This window comes from Aethalodelphis obliquidens, unplaced genomic scaffold (genome assembly GCF_003676395.1).
Source record: "Aethalodelphis obliquidens isolate GAN/ISIS:26980383/991018 unplaced genomic scaffold, ASM367639v1 scaffold2, whole genome shotgun sequence".
NCBI lineage: Eukaryota > Metazoa > Chordata > Mammalia > Artiodactyla > Delphinidae > Aethalodelphis > Aethalodelphis obliquidens.
The window spans coordinates 51,281,605-51,295,550 of NW_020837946.1; the positions used below are offsets into that span (position 1 = coordinate 51,281,605).

Here is a 13,946-nt window from a genome sequence, read left to right on the forward strand (position 1 = left end):
TAGAAACAGTGTCGGGGGCCTCATCCCAGACTTGTTCAATAAGAATCTGCATTTTAACAAGATGCCCAGGGGGTGAGTATGCAAGTCAGTGTTTGAGAAGCGCTGGCCTATATTTTGGCGGGTAACGCAGTGCGCAAAATCTCAAGCAACTGTAGGGACTAGGTGGAGAGAGCCACTTATTCCTCTTCCTGGACTGCGGTCTTTTTGTAGTAAGTGGCAGAGGCAGGAGGCTGGCGGGCCAAGGTGCTGGACTAGGTCAGGGCGGCTCCGCCTGCGCGCCCCGCCTCCCTCCTGGGTCTCTGCCCAGCGCGCGGTTGCTGTGGCAGCGCCGGACGCAGCCAGAGACGCGGCTGCCGCGGGCTCCACCTCCTCCCCCAAAGGCCTCCCCGGACCCCTGGCTCGGGCCCAGCCGGTAGCTCCGCCATGCCCCGGGGGAGGCGCGGCGGCAGGGTGAGCGCCCTGGAGGGCTGCCGGGAGGAGGAGGCGCCCCCGGCGGCGGACGCCGTGCCCTCGGTGCTGTGGGCGTCAGGGCAGCAGCCAGAGTCGGCGGCCGAGCTGATTCTGCTCCGGGGCATCTTCGAGATCCGGAGGGACAGCTGCGACGTGGTGCTGAGCGAGCGGGCCCTGAGGTGGCAGCCCATCCAGCCCGAGCGCCCCACAGGTGAGTGGTCCCAATTAGAAGGTCCCGGCGTCTTCGACCCCCGCGGCGCCTCCTCGCTCTCCCGGCCCCACACCCTCCTGCCGGCGCAGTGCCTCCGCAAGCTCCGCCTCTGCCACAGCGGGCTACCGCGTCCAGAAGCCGCCGCCTCCTCCCTCCCGCCAGGGGGCGAGAACCCGCGCCGCCCCCAGGGGCCTCCCGCTACCTGTCCCCTCCCAGCTGGCTTTCCGCCTGGGGTGCCATCCGGGGACCTGCGTCACACTCTGCTTCTGCTCTGTGACGCCGAAGAAAGAATTGAGCCCCGCAAGGGGAGGTGTTTTCCAGATGCAGGAAGGTCACCTGCTCCTCCCCTCCAAGTTGAAGTTTTACTCCGTCAACTTCTGACGGTAACGCTGAAAGTATAAGCATTTTACCGAGTATACCTACACGTGGGTTTCAAATCCAGCTCTCATTTTGCTGACTTCTGAAAGTTTCACCCCAACTTTTGGTCTCTCTGGACTTTTCTATCCCTCACATTCCTTGCCATTGTCTAGAATCAAGTCTAAAGGTCAGTCTAGAAACTTTTGGTGTTCAATATTGACTTTAGAATCATCTTGTTGTTTACGTGCATTTGCCTTTGACCTAAACCTTTATTTAGAAAGTGTTATAATTCTGTACAATAGAACTATTTCAAGTCTTAGAGATGATTTAGGGGAAAACCTTGGGATGTGGTACACGTCCCCTCTAAATGCTAACTTATGAAATTTTAAAAAATGCCTTCCCCTGTTGGAAAACAAGACACAATGCGCTGTTTACCTCAAAGAATAGAAAAATGTCACTGTTTTAAAGTTTTGTGTACAAAAATCGAACAAAACAGACTAGTCAGGGACCCAGTGCTGGTTCTGAGTGGGAATTCTGCTTCTGCTGCAGGTGTCCTGCTGGCCCACTTAACTAAAACTGCCTTTGACTTTAATTAAAAATGTTTTCAGGTGTGTTGAAAACCAAGCTGTGGAGTATTTTCTAGAACCTTTGAGTTAAAAGCTAGGGATATGGACATAGAGTTATTCTGTTTAGTTTTTAAGTCTGTTTGAATTTGGGGACATAGAAGTTTACCATTAGAGTTTAAATTGGCCTACAAGAGCCGATTTAACCTACAATGAAGCTGAAATACTATAGGAATAAAAGGAGACATTGTGCAACGAGAGGTATTCAGATCAGTGTTGCAATACCGGTACACGAAAAGTCAAATAATGGCATGAAGACAAAAAATGTTCTTTTATATACTGAGTGGTGATGGAGGGAAAATAGTCTTAATTAGCATTCCTGGCTGTAGAGTTTAAAAAGACATCCCGACAGTTATAACTCTAAAGGTTGCAAGTGTTGATCTTTAATTTTGACCTAAAACACTTTGGTTTTCTTTTCCTTCATTTAGATATACCACCCTTTCTTTGTAACTAACACCTGGTATGCAAACCACTTTGGGCCCCGAAAATTGGAGGTCCAGAAGCCTAGCACCTTAGTAAGCACTACTATTTGTAGGAGGAACCAAGAGATGTTTTACTTAGTAAAATAATAAGAGTGGGAAAAGAAAAGGAGGTATTGAGAGATATGTTTAAATGTGAGAAATACTCTCTGATGTGGAATTAGCTTAGATGTGCGTGGTGACAGACAAATGAAATTGGTCCAGAAAATGGAGGAAAAACTACCTTAAGGTTGCCATACTTGGGAGGATGTGGTGTGGGAGGATGTAGTGGAGGAGACCATGTCTGTTGCTCCTTGGCCGGTGCCTGGCTGTCCCAGGAAAGGGTAGGGGTGGGGTCGGATTGCTGGGCATTATTAGATCATATGAGATGCTTGCAAGACCACTCAGTTTTTAAACCTCATAGTGCCTTAGTAGCTGTTTTGTTTTTTGGTTTTTTTTTTTAATAGGCTTTATTTTTAGAGCAGTTTTAGGTTCATAGCAAAATTAAGCAGAAGGTGCATATACCCTCTGCTCCCCACACATGCATAGCCTCCCCCATTATAAATATTTCCCACCAAGGTGGTACCTTTGTTAAAACTGATGAACATTGACACATCATTATCATCCAGCGTCCATAGTTTACATTAGGGTTCACTCTTGGTGTTCTGCATTCTATGGGTTTTGGCTTATTTATAATGACATGTAGTAGGATTCTCCAGAGAAATAGAACCTTGAAAAAAATACACAGTACAATATATATTTGAGGAGATTTGTTATGGGAATCGGAGATTATGGGATTATGGAGGCTGAGATATGCCACTGTATGCCATCTGCAAAGTGAAGAACCAGGGAAGCTGGTTGTATAATTCAGACCAAATCTGAAGGCCTCAGAACTGGGGGGAACTGATGGTGTAGCTCCCAGAGACGGGATCTACATGAGAAGAGGGGAGATGTTCAGGACATCTGTTTTGTTTACTCTCAGCGCTTTGAAGAGTGCCTGACATAAACATTTGTTACGTGAATGAATTTGTTAATTGGTCTCATGAACTTTAGTTTTGCCCATTGCATTATAATCTGATTACTACACTGCTACTTAATAGTGACTTCTCATCACCTGTAAGAGTATCCCTCTCCCCTTTTGTTAAAGCATTAGAACTCTTTTTACAAAACATTCTTCAGCTGATGTTGGCTTACTTCTCCATTGTTAGCATCATGGTGAGAAGGTTCCATCTTGCTCAGCTGTAAGTTGGAAAAAGAAAGCAATCTATGACCAGGGCATAGATTGACCAGTATGTCACATCTGTAAGCAAACTGTATACACAAAACGGCATCATCCATTCAGAAAATATCTTCATTATCGCCTGCCATGGTGCCTAATGATCTTTCTATCGGAATCTCAAATTACAGTCATTTCACTTGTGGAATCGTATGAGTTTATTCATGTTAATTACCAAGTTAGCTCTCCGTGCTCTAGGAAAGAGAGAAACCTTTTGTGAAGAAATGGGAGAGGGGTCAGATGAGGATTTTAAGGCCAAATGAGAAAGGTCAGGCACGTCTGGGTCATGGGACCCTGTCTAGGCAGAGCAGGCCACAGTGTTGTTAGCCCCCTACGTGGTCCCTGGGACCAGGCGTGAGGTGTCAAAAATTGAGAAGAGACTCAGAAAGGGGGTATGGGCAGATGCCATAGACCAATATGTGTATTTTGTCATTTAGCCTTTAGCTTGTTGCTGGATCAGATATTTTCAGAGTTCAACATTTTCAAAATTATCACTGATGGCCTGTTGGCATTGTTCTAAATCTCAACCGAGGACAGACTTCTAGGAACGTGCGCTTACCAAGTGGTAAACTTCTGTTGGAAACGTTAGATGGAAGCAGAAGGTGCAAGCATTTTTGTGTATCCCCAGTGCAGAATCTGCTTACTGTACTGTGAGACCTGATTATGAGATTTTCCCGTAAAGGAAAAGCTACTGGTAGGGAGAGTCAGTAATGCATAGCATTAGACTATGTTAAGTTCATATTTTAGTACACTTAAGAATGATTAATTTAGGATCTCTATGACTGGAATGCCAAATGCCCACAAGTCTCTGTTACCTCACACTGGGCACCTTTATCATTTACTGATGAATAGCACCTTGAAGTATGCAAAGCACTACAGGATCCTTTACAGGCACCCCACTCCGGCTGCCTGGAATCTCCCATCTGGTGTAGGAAGGGTTTCGGGAGTGCACCAAGGGCCCTGAGGTCTTGTCTACAACTAACGGGTGTAACTGACTTAAGGCAAGTCATTTAACTGCTCTGAGTGACAGTTTATTCATCTGCAAAATGAGGCGTTTACATTATATGATCTCTAAGAACCATCAACTCTGTGAAGTTGCATTTTAAAGAAAATACCTATTTTTATAGACTTTTGGTGTTAGGACATCGTAATAAACCTGAGTTAAGTTTTAATGATCAGATGCCAGGTGTGTGTGGAAGACTTGTATTTTACACCAAAGCTTCACAGCCCTAATGAATTTCTAATTAGAAGAACCGCCTGGGAAATACGGGCCAAGTTTCTTGCTCCCCTTCCCTAGCTTCAAGACACAATAATGAGAGGTGGGCAGTCACCTCAGCACAGGTTCTGTCTTTGGAAAGGAAGAAACCACTTTCTGATAGAAAATAGTGGGATAAGGCTAGTCATGAGCAGATTTTTCATGATGGACAAAAGGACTAGCTTATCCTTTCTTCAATTTCGTTTCCTCTATCCTCTTATTAAATCTCAGGGCAAGGATCTTACAGTGTGTTCGATTAGCATGAGAATGTTATGTTTTAAATATTTTTAAAAATACGGTGAAGGTTTCAAATCTTAGTTATGGTTTACAATTCTCTTATTATTCTTAGACTTACTACCTCAGGTTATACCATTTCATGTTGTGTCTTTTCAAAGGGTTATTCCTACCACGACTTTGAGCTCAGCTTAATTAGAGCAGTAACCAGAAAAACCTGAAAAAGCTGGGGTTCAAAATAAGGTCTTGAAAGTGTTTCTTTTATAAGGGAGTTCATGATTTTCTTGTCCTTTAAGTTTATATAGACATTCATTTGCTGGAAACTTTGCAACGTGAAAGGTAATGTGGAAAAATGTGAAAATGAGAAAAAAACCAATCAATTTTAAAACAACAAGAGTTAGTGGTTACATGGGACTTAGCAGAGCTAGGTCCATTCTAAGTATTAATCTGCCTGAGCTGTTTGGGAACAGATGTACGTGAAACAGATCCCAGGCTTCTGTTGTGTATATCCAAAGTGAGACATCTGTCGGTAAACCGTTGGTCAGAAATAATGGAAGCAGGGGTTAAACCCCGAAATGACCCATTACTCATGTGAATTATTGAAGGACTAATTACTCAGTAAAACATGATGCTTTGATTCACCAGTCTACATATGAAGAAGAAAAATACTTCTTTAAAAAAATTATTAGTGTATTCCTAAGCTGTCAAATTTGAAGGAATTTTTAAAAGCTGGGTGCGAAAAATCAAGCTTACCAGGCAACTGCATGTAATGTTTATAATGTTTTAAAACGCTTTGACAGGTCTGTTATCCTATTGTATAAATACTGTATAAAGCTCATATTGTATAAATATTAGCTTTTTCTTAAATTGGTCCACACAGGAAAACAAAATATAGAATGAATCTCTAAGCATGACTGTTTAGTTAAACTCTCTGCACTAATGGAATGCTCTGTTCTGTCCAATAAGGTTGCCACCAGCCACTTGGGGCACCCGAGGACCTGAAATATGGCTAGTGTGACTGAGGAACTGAATTTAAAAATTTTTTTAATTTTAATAAATTTAATAGCCGTATGCAGCTAGTGGCGATCGCGTTGGACAACGTAGCTCTAATGCATAGACCCATGAAGAGTTGAAAACGTTTATTCCCTTTATTCCCAGGCATGGGTCTGCATCTTTATAGTAAGGTACAGTTTTCAGTAATTAATCTCAACATAGAACTGATATGACCATATAATCTGAGCTGCCGATTTAAAGATAAAACAACTGAGTCCAGAGATGCCCAAGTGGCAGAACCCTTTAACGTACTTTATGAGTACAAAAACATGCTTTTGTTATTGTGAATTAATTGGCTGACAGTAAAATTGAAGTCTTGTCTGTTAAAACCATAGTCTTATTCCTCACGGTCGTGATTTATTTAAGCTAAAATTTGGCAAAAAATCTGTTTCTTACTATAGGGATAGTAAATTTGAAATAACTGTCCTAGCTTGCGTACCTTGACCCCATGAAAGTCTGCATCCCAGTGTTGTTCATAAATATACCACAGCCATGTGGCACCATCTGAAGACAAACACTTCTAAAAACTGGTCTACTTTTGCGTCCCCTTCCTCTCGGTCTCCTCCACGTGGGGGTATTTGAGGCTGCAACTGGCACAAAAATATCCTCCTAGAAGTGGGGAATGGTACTTGCAATTGAAGGCAAGGGACGTACAAACTGCAAATCAGATAAACTGGATCAAGGTCGGTAGAGGCTGATCCAGATGGGATCCGCCATAGCAGGAGGACCTGAACTGAACTGCAGGAGTCTGAACATGATGGAACTAAAGAACCAAAGAGCCACGGCAGTAGATAATAGGGATCAACGGATAGGTTGGGTACACAGGAGGATGCTATTGCCTAGACTGGACATTTTTGTGCCCTCTGTAATTTGGGAAATTACATCCTTGTTTAAAGGGCCAGGGATATAGAATATATAATTGATTGTGATCTGAGTACTAGAATGCTCCTTTTGAACCTTATTGCTAATCCTGCCTAGTCCATTAGTTGACTAGGTTATTAGATTACATTTCAAATATTGACAAATCTACAAACATCATCAAAAGTCCTCAGCATAGGCCTCTCTCATTCCTTCCATATGACTGTATTCCTGCCCGAATTTTAGAAGTACTATGCCAATGATGGGGGTACCGTATGCTGAGCAAGTGACTTCTGGTCGGGTATGTGGTGGGCAAAGGGGAGAAACTCTTGGTAGCCATGGCTTTTTATATGCTCTTGTGTTTTCCAAGATCAGTAAATGACGAGTTAAAAGGGAAAGTTGGGAGGGAAATGGAGTTTGAAGGAAATTAAACCTTCTGCTGACTTTTGGCATGTGAACTAGAAGTCGAGGACCCTTAGTATAATGGATGCCAGACTCCAGAGACAGGCAGGCAAGCAGGCGGGCAGGTATGCATATATTAAAAAACACTTGGCATAGTGCTATGGACTTATGGTAAGCCTACAGATACGTCTAAAATAATGTACCAGCTGGCATCGGGGAATTCCTATGTACATTCCAAGATTTTCATCAGAAACAGTGTTCTGGAAACTACTGCTGCTGCTATGCATTGGTGTCCGGTGTTTGACTGAAAATAGTGAACGTTTATTGATATTTACCCTGCCAGGTCCTATGCTAAGTGTCTTATCTTGTTTAATCTTCCCAACAAGACTATGTAGTCCAGACGGGATTTTTATTTCTAGGGCCCAGAGGTGACGTTCCTTGTCCAAGGTCATGCTAGTAATGGAGTTGCTGGGATTCCAAGCCAAGCAGCCTGACTCCAGAGTCTACACTGTACCCAGGAGGTTATGCTGTTTCCTCAGTCCAGTAAGAAAGAGTTCTCCCTAATGCCTTCAAGAGTCTGTGTGATGTCCGAGTTACTGACAGTGCAGCATCATGGTCCAAACCAAAACAATAAACCTTTTTTTTTTTTTAGTGGTAAAACATTAAAAGTTTTATTTTCATATCTAGAATAAGAGTTAGATAGTAATGCCTACCATCTTCACTATTAATATTGCTCTAGAAATAGCACATGAAATTTGACGTGAGAAATGATAATTTAAGGGGTAAATCAGAATAATAAACCTTAATACAACAAAATCATCTGACTTCTTTCAGACCTTCATGAGAGTTCCACTGTAGACAGCATGTTCCACTTCTCTTGCCACTTCTACTTCCTGAGTAAATGACCAAATGGGAGAGACAAAGTTTTTGAAACCCAATATTTTTATTGTGGAAAACACCAAACATACCCAAATGTAGAAAGAATAATATAATAAGCCTCCATGTTCAACCCAATGAGTGGTGAGACTCTATGTGACACGTTGAGTTTAAACAATTTTCAAGGCCAGTCTTATTCCATCTATGCCCTACCCATATGTCCCTCTACCTGGAATAATCGGGAGCAATTCCTAGACATCATATAATTGCACCTATAAACATCTTACATGTATCTCTAGGAGATAAGGATTTTAAAAATATAGTACACAATATGATACCCAGTATAGTCACTATACCACTATTCCAATTTAAAATAATCCTGTATCCTTAAATATTCAGTTAGTGTTCATTGTCTCCTGATTGTTTCTTTCTCTTTTTTATATAAATCAATGTTTAAATCAGGTCCATATTGCAGTTGGTTGCCATGTCTTTTATATCTTCAAATCCACAGATTCCTCTCCATTTTTAACTTTTTCCTTATAACTTATTTTCTGAACAAACTGGATTGTCTGGACTGTAGTTTTTCATAGGAAAATGAAAGGTTTGTTGGGGGCGAATGTCTGTGAAAGATAAAAGGGGCAGGAAGCAGGTTGGGAGGGATAACGTTCAGACTGTGATGCCAGTCTGACACCTGTAAAGAGGGGATGAAGCAGGCAGGGTCAGGGAGAACCTCAGTCTATGGTGCTTATCTGATAAAGTCTTTGTTTACCTATGGTGAGAGCTTGGGAGCAAAGATTGCTCATTAGGGGTCCTGTCTTAGGCAGAAATGGCCAAATCTAGTTGTGTTCAGTCATAGGCTGGGGGCTGCCTGGGAAGAGTGAAGTTGAGGTGGATCCTAAAGGCACCAGTAGCTGGAGGCTGTCAGCTAACTGCATTCATTGCAGCAGAAAAGCAAGTTCTTAAAGGGAGAAATCACAGCAACCACAGCGACCAATAACGTTTATTACTATCATTATGAGCTCAGTTATTTAAATATATTTCAATTCACGGCAATGACTGTTCTTACTAATTCTCAGACTGCTCCAATTCTAGATTTTTGGACCGATGAGAACCCCCCAGGCTGACTTCTGAGGCCTTTTGACATTCTCTCAGCTGTCTCTATTAGCTTCTTTGCTTTCTGGAGTGGCAAGATATTCCAGGCTCATCTTGAACATTTTATGCCTATCATCAAGGAAGCCTAATTTTTAAAATTGACTAATGGTATTTAGAGACCACAGTTTGAGCACCTGTGTGCTCATTGCTAGAACTTCCCTTATATGGTCCTGTTTCCTAGGTTTTTCTGAAAGCAGAGCTAGGAAGTATGTATTTTTTTTCCGAAAGAAAAAAATGCACCGTGGAATCATGCTGTTATTTCCAGTAAAAGTTCAAGACCGAAAGGTTTTTACTTCGTCTTCTTGCTCCTACCCTTAAAATCCTGTGTTCTGACTGCAACAATATCATTACTGATTTGCCTTATCCTGCAATAAATGTACATCACAGAATACCAACACCAATGCCACCATCAATAATATAATTAACCAGAGCCATTTAAGATCATTCTGTAATATTTTGTTGTAGCTCTTAGGGACATACCACTTAGAGTATATGCTATGGATAGTCAAATTACTATGTCTTAAAGACACTTGGAATCATTCCTATCTGTGATGTTATGCCTCCAACTCAATATGCAGAATTATTTGTTTCATTTTTGCTTTTATTTTTGGGCATTGCTCTTTTTAATCCAATTTTGTTTTGTAATTATATAAAATATTTATATGGTTCCAAAATCAAATCAGCTAAACAAGCTATATCCTGGGAAGTATAATTTTTATCTGTGCCCCTTCTACCCTTTTTCTTCCTTCCTATTATTGGTAAGCCTTTTTAACTTTTTTGGTTTATTCTTATGTAGCAAACATGTACATATGTTATTCTCCTTACCCCACCCCTACCCATCTTCTTAAGTGCTTGGTAGTGTACCATATATGCTTTTTGCACTTTGATTTTTTTGAATTAACAGTATACCTGGTATATCACTTGATAGAGGTATATAGCGAGAGTCATCATTTCTTTTTATATCTGCACAATAATCTATTGTGTACTATAGTTTATTGAACCATCTTTCTATAGAAAGACTTGGGTTGTTTCCAGTCATTTTTGCTATTGCAAATAGTGGTGTAACAAAAAAAAACCTTGTCATGTTTTTTTTTTTTTTAGTATATTTTTGGAATAAATTACTAAAATTTATTTTGGAATAAACTACTAAAATCCTAGAAGTGTGATTGTTGACTCAAGAATAAGTATCTATATAATTTTTTAATAGACTTACTTTTTAGAGCAGTTTTAGGTTCACAGCAAAATTGAGTGAAAGGTACAGAGGTTTCCCATCTACTTTCTGCCTATATAATTTTGCTAAATATTTCCAAGTTCCCTCAAAAGGATTGTGCTGTTTTGCTTTTCTATTGTCATTGTATGAGGGTACCTGTTTCTGTGCAGTTTCTTCAAAAGAGTATATTTTCAGACCTTGTTTTAAAAAACCAATCTGAGATAAGAAGTGGTATCTTGGCATAATTTTAACTTGTATTTTCCTCTTTAAATAATTCACTTTTTTAGCTTATTCCTCCTAATATTAGGGAGCAACTATTATGTGCTAGGGTATCTGATAGGTTTCAGGGATGCTACAATCAATTTGACACAATTTCTGCTTCAAAGTATTCACAATCTGCAGGGAGACTTATCAGCAAAATAACTAGGTAGTCTATTTTATGTGCCATTGAGGTATTACTTACAAGGCATTATAAAGAACCAAGGAAATGTAGCCAAAGGAGAAAATCATTTTGTTTGAGTGGGCTGGGGGGAGGTCAGGGAAAGCTGCAGAGGGGTGTGAGGGTAAACTTGAATGTGGGCCTTGAAGCATGATTAGGAGTTGGCAGCACAAAAGAATAAGGAAACCATTATAGGAAGTAATATTTTAGAAAAATCAGGAAAGAATGCTTTGACCTTTGTGGAAAATAAGACCATAGCCTGTGCGGAGAGTGTATGTTCATGGGAGAAGATGATAGTCCTTTGTGTAAGTCAGTAGTTTGCGTCGGCCGTTGAACATCATGCCAGGAAGTTGGTGTCTTAAACTGAGGGTTGAGTAAAGGGTGGCAAAGGCCGAGTGTCAGAGGATATCAAGTTTTTGTTTTTTAAAGTAAGTGAGTTTGGGTTTTAGAAAGACAGCCATGGGGGTAGGATGGGTTATAAATGGAGTCCATTTCAGTAGCCAGTACCCCAGAAGATCCAGGAGATGGTGTGTATTTGGCCGGGAGAATAGAGAGGAGAGGTGAGGCCAGGTGCAAAGGGATATTGTCAAAGATAGAACCTGGAGGATGTGGGGTTTGAGGGAAAGGGAAGAAACAATGGTGAAGCTGAGATTTTTAGCTTGGACAATGGAATGGATAATGAACACAGCTAAAATTGCTTCTTATTTTGCCAATCTAAGAATTATCTCACTCGAAATGTATTCTACCAAGAATCAAATATGCCAAGACTAGCAAAATGTTCAAACAGAAGGGAAATGGAAAGCTTGAAGAATGCATAAGCTTGAGAAATTGCTCTTGAAGGATTATAAGTTGAACCCTGTCAAGTGTAAGATGTATGTTTTCCATGAGCCTCGGGCTCTCCTTCTGTGCCCTTTCTTACTAGGTTGGGGCTACTTTGGAAAAAAGTTTAAAGCTATTTTCAGAAAACACTATTCATTAAAAATTGGTAAATAAAGTTATGATCTTTGTACAACCATAATGTTTAGTTATTATTGAAATATAAAAAAACAGTGAAATAATGTTAAATGTCAATTTTTTATTTATTTAAAAATTATTTATTTATTATTTATTTATTAATTTATTATTATAATTTATTAATTATTATTTATTTATTAACAGTTTATAAAAACTGTTTCTGTATCATTTTAAAGTAAAAAAATTCATTTATTTCATGAAATCTTTTTGTCTAATGCAAGTATAATATTTGTTCCAAATTAAACTTTCAAGCTTAGTAAAATGTTACAAACACATAATTCAAAGTATTTTCTAGTGCCCATCTGTGCAGGAAGAATAGGATCAATAAAATAGAACAACTGTTAGAGCGTACTGGTTTCCTTATATTTTAGGCATGTTTTCATGTACTGAAAGTGTAAAGTCTAGATAGTATGTTTTGTTGTGGTTTTCATTATACAGATGAAAACTTGTTACAGTTGAAATCTTGGTGAATATAATGGATTTTTGAAGTCCCATTCATAGCCCACTTATTTTAGATAATATTTAAATATTTAAACTAAATCATGTGGATACATTTTTGTCATGAGATTTGATTTCTAATACACTCACTTTAAAAGTAAAAATACATCCTTCTCTAAAAATCATTATTTCCATTTCTTTGAATTAGCATTTTTCATATTTTGGGGGAAAATATCTTGATATCCTAGCTTCTGAATGGAAGACAAGTCTATCATTTTCCATATTGTTTGAATGTTTTACACTGGGACCAAACCTACTCTGTTATTGAGCTTCATGCCCTGGAAACATCTTATGGGGGGACCTCTTTTACTCAAATCTTCTTGGTACTTGGATACTTTGTTAGGTGTGTACAGACTCACTTTGCATCCACTTCATCTGCATGGGAAGATAGGTACATTGAAATTCTAAGTGCTTTTTCAAATCTAAATTTCCTAGAGCGCAACATGAGTCCCAACAATGTAAAGCTATGAAATGCCTTTTCATTTTGACTTTTCAAAGACCTTTGTTCATTAACATTTAATCAGCATCCGTTCGTTGTGTACATTGTATACTTCGGGGTGATATGACTAGTAACAAGGAATATTCTAGAGGATCTTAGACTTCTGAGATTGAAGCTGATAATACACTTACTAAATTATGTGCTGCTTTACATTAAAAAGATTCAGCAGTTACCTATTTCTTTACTGAATATAGGACACCAGGTTGAAACCATTGATTTTGAAGTGAAGAATTCTTGGTCATATTCTGAACTAACCAAGTATTATCATTAGCTTTGAAAATAACTATCTTCAGTATTCTAGGGTAGACTGAAGAAAACCCATGTTGGAGGCCCGTAGAAAAACTTTAGTATCCTTATTTGGTTAATATTCTGCTTTTATGAGAATCTCAATAAAATCAGTTAAATGGAAACTCGGAAAATTCAACATACTGTCTATCACGTTCAGTTTACTGTTAAATAAAATTATGCCCTGGATATAACCTTCTAATTTTATTTTTTCACCTTAATGAAAGCACTGGTCATTATTGCTGCCACTGATGCTCTTTTGTCTGCACATACTGTTGCAACATAATGTGTTGTGCATTTGATACGGATATTACCATATTGCCATAAGGAGCTGCTATTATTTTAGACACCAACTGATTCCATGATAGTGTCAGATTTCTTTAACATATGCTTATGTTTTTGTACAAATGACCCCAAGAAACATCTGCTAGTTTTGTGGTGATATCTACAGTTTCTTTTTTAGAATTTGACCTGTCAGTCACTTTTTAATGTGAAATCTACAGTATTTCATTAGAATAAGCTCACTTTCTGTTTTTTTTATTACTGATATTAATTAACAACATTTTGACTCAGCTTTATGACATAATTCAGAAAGTAATTGAACTGCCTGTGCACATTATTTTAAAAATCTCTTTTCATGGTGTGTCATTGATACTTTAAAATAGAAAAGTGCCCTTTTAATGGATCCTTTAGCATCCAAAATTTTAGGTCCCAAATTGCTTTCTAATGGTTCTGAAATTATTCTTTCAATTTTACAAAAGTGTGCAGTAGTTGTGGTGTATCATTGGTCCGTTCA

At 39.4% G+C, this 13,946-nt stretch overlaps 1 protein-coding gene across 4 annotated transcripts in view; it reads left to right on the forward strand.

The window, feature by feature from the left end:
* The first annotated feature begins 328 nt into the window (after positions 1 to 328).
* The window catches only part of CERKL (CERK like autophagy regulator), a 148,272-nt gene continuing 134,654 nt past the window's right edge, over positions 329 to 13,946 (forward strand). For 3 of the 4 annotated variants that reach the window (XM_027126728.1, XM_027126737.1, XM_027126746.1), the window contains exon 1: positions 329 to 661. In XM_027126728.1, coding sequence (XP_026982529.1) covers positions 424 to 661 — 238 coding nt within the window. In that variant the 5' untranslated portion in view covers positions 329 to 423. The remainder of the gene's footprint in view (positions 662 to 13,946) is intronic. The other variant, XR_003437115.1, reaches the window with a different exon arrangement.